Raw genomic sequence first — 1957 nt, 5'->3', positions numbered from 1 at the left:
TACTCTGGAAAGGACCAAAATTTGAATTTCTCTGAAATTTTTCGTACAGTAAATGACTGTACATACAAGAGTTCGAGGCAGTAAATAGAATCCTGTTCCAGGATAACCAGTACTAAGCTACAAGATGGAGTATCTCATCTTCTTTTTTTTGGCAGAAATAAAGAATCCATGTCGCCATGCATGTGGATCAGTAAGTACGGAAAGGGTGAGCTCATGCGAGCATGGCCGCATCTAGTCTCTAGGCCAGTATAAAAGGGCATCCAAGTTGTCCACGTCGTCCCCGTATGGATCGTGGGCACCATCCGTCAGCTGCTGCGGTTGCATGGAGTCACCGGAGCCATGGCCATAATCTGGTGACGCGGCGGCTGCCGTGGATGGCCCTGGATCCTCGCCAGAACCGCCTGTAACAGCGGCGAGCGGCCGCCGGTCAAAGAGTCTCAGGGTTCCGGATTTGGTGTAGAGTCGACACAGGCTGAACTCGCTCCTCAACTACAAACAACATACATATGCGAGTTCAGATAACAAATTACAGACCATAAGTAAAGTTGCTCTTGCACATACATACAAAACTTCAAATGCTCTATTGGGTTTTTAGGGTGCAACCCTTAATTTCCCAGAAATTCGCATATCAAGCTTGTTAGTAGGCACAAGACATGAACCACACGGAATATGAAACCTATAGATACAAATCGCAAGTTGCTTTTGGACACTTAACCGGCGCCAAAAAGGACAGCCACCATCGATCGACCAATGCAAGTTGCCCTGGCAACTATATATGCAATCTATATGGAGATGTGCATGACATTGATGCGCAGCCTCTTGTGTAGCTTTGGAAGCTATATATGAGCTACGTGCCAATGTATACAACGGCAAAGAAAGCAACATCCATTAATCATTTGAGTATTACCTGAGGAGGAAGGTTTGATGGTGCGGCGGCGTGGGCTTTAGTGGAGGAGGACCCATCGGTTCCACTACCGGCGGCGGCGGTGTACTGGAGCGCCCTGTACTCGTTCATCTTCCACTTGGTCTTGGTCCCCGACGGTGCGCGGCCGCGGTAGAACACCATGGTCTTCTTCATCCCGATGGCGTGGCAGTCGGCGGAGTAGACGACCCCGGGCATGCCCGCGGCCTTCCAATACCCCGACGGCGTCGTCCGGCTGGGCCGCCCGCCCCGCGCCTCCCTCTCCTGCCGCGGGCAGAAGTAGAACCAGGGCTCCCCCTCTCCGGTGCCGCTGCACAGGCGCCTCTCGTGGATCTCTGCATGTAGAGCGGCATGACGCGCGGTTAACGCGAACGCAATGCACGCGCGCGCTTCGGCGACACACGGACTGTAAAGCGGGCGAATACGGATGGTTAACTACGAGGTTGAACCTGAGAGCTGCCAGGGATCGACGGAGTAGACGTCGACGACGGGGATGACGCGCTCGATGTCGTCGCGGAGGCTGTCCAGCTTGTTGCGGAGGTAGAAGCATATCAGCTCCTCCTCCGTCGGGTAGAAGCGATACCCTGGAGGCAGGCCGCCGGCCATGCCGAGTCGTGCGTGCGCCGAGCTAGCTAGCCGACGCGCGTTGCTCTTCGCTACGTATCTAGCTAGCTATCCACTTGTGCTGCTAGCTCGACCGGGTGACATACGTCACGGCCGGCGGACGAGAGGCTTGCTGCAGCCGAGAGCAAAGCATACGAAGCTCGGAGAGCCGCGTGCTAGCTGCGGTGTGGTGAGGTGTGGATGCGTGCGCGCATGACGTATATATGGGGAAGCACGAGGCGGCTCATGGTTGACGACGCCGAGCTGGGGCTTATTGGGGAGAAATTTCTCGTGGCGTGGTGGGACGGGTTAGTGCTGGTGGAAAGCCTGGTGCGCTTTAGTGCGGACGACTGAGTCAGCACGCCAGTAGCTACTATAAAAACTATTTTGTGAAATAACTAAATATCTTTTTACAGATGACTTATATAATAA

The 1957-nt window shown here is 54.0% G+C and overlaps 1 protein-coding gene across 1 annotated transcript; it reads right to left on the bottom strand.

Moving 5' to 3' along the window:
- On the bottom strand, positions 1 to 1714 carry LOC133909230 (NAC domain-containing protein 90-like). The gene is made up of 3 exons (XM_062351563.1): positions 1372 to 1714; positions 908 to 1257; positions 1 to 489 (listed from the first exon to the last, which is right to left on the bottom strand). Exons 1-3 carry the CDS (start codon positions 1526 to 1528, stop codon positions 232 to 234), a joined length of 765 nt encoding a protein of 254 aa, XP_062207547.1. The 5' UTR covers positions 1529 to 1714; the 3' UTR covers positions 1 to 231.
- Positions 1715 to 1957: the final 243 nt, after the last annotated feature.

The sequence above is a fragment of the Phragmites australis genome, chromosome 2 (genome assembly GCF_958298935.1).
Source record: "Phragmites australis chromosome 2, lpPhrAust1.1, whole genome shotgun sequence".
Taxonomy (NCBI): Eukaryota; Viridiplantae; Streptophyta; class Magnoliopsida; order Poales; family Poaceae; genus Phragmites; species Phragmites australis.
This window is presented reverse-complemented; position numbering and strand designations above follow the sequence as displayed.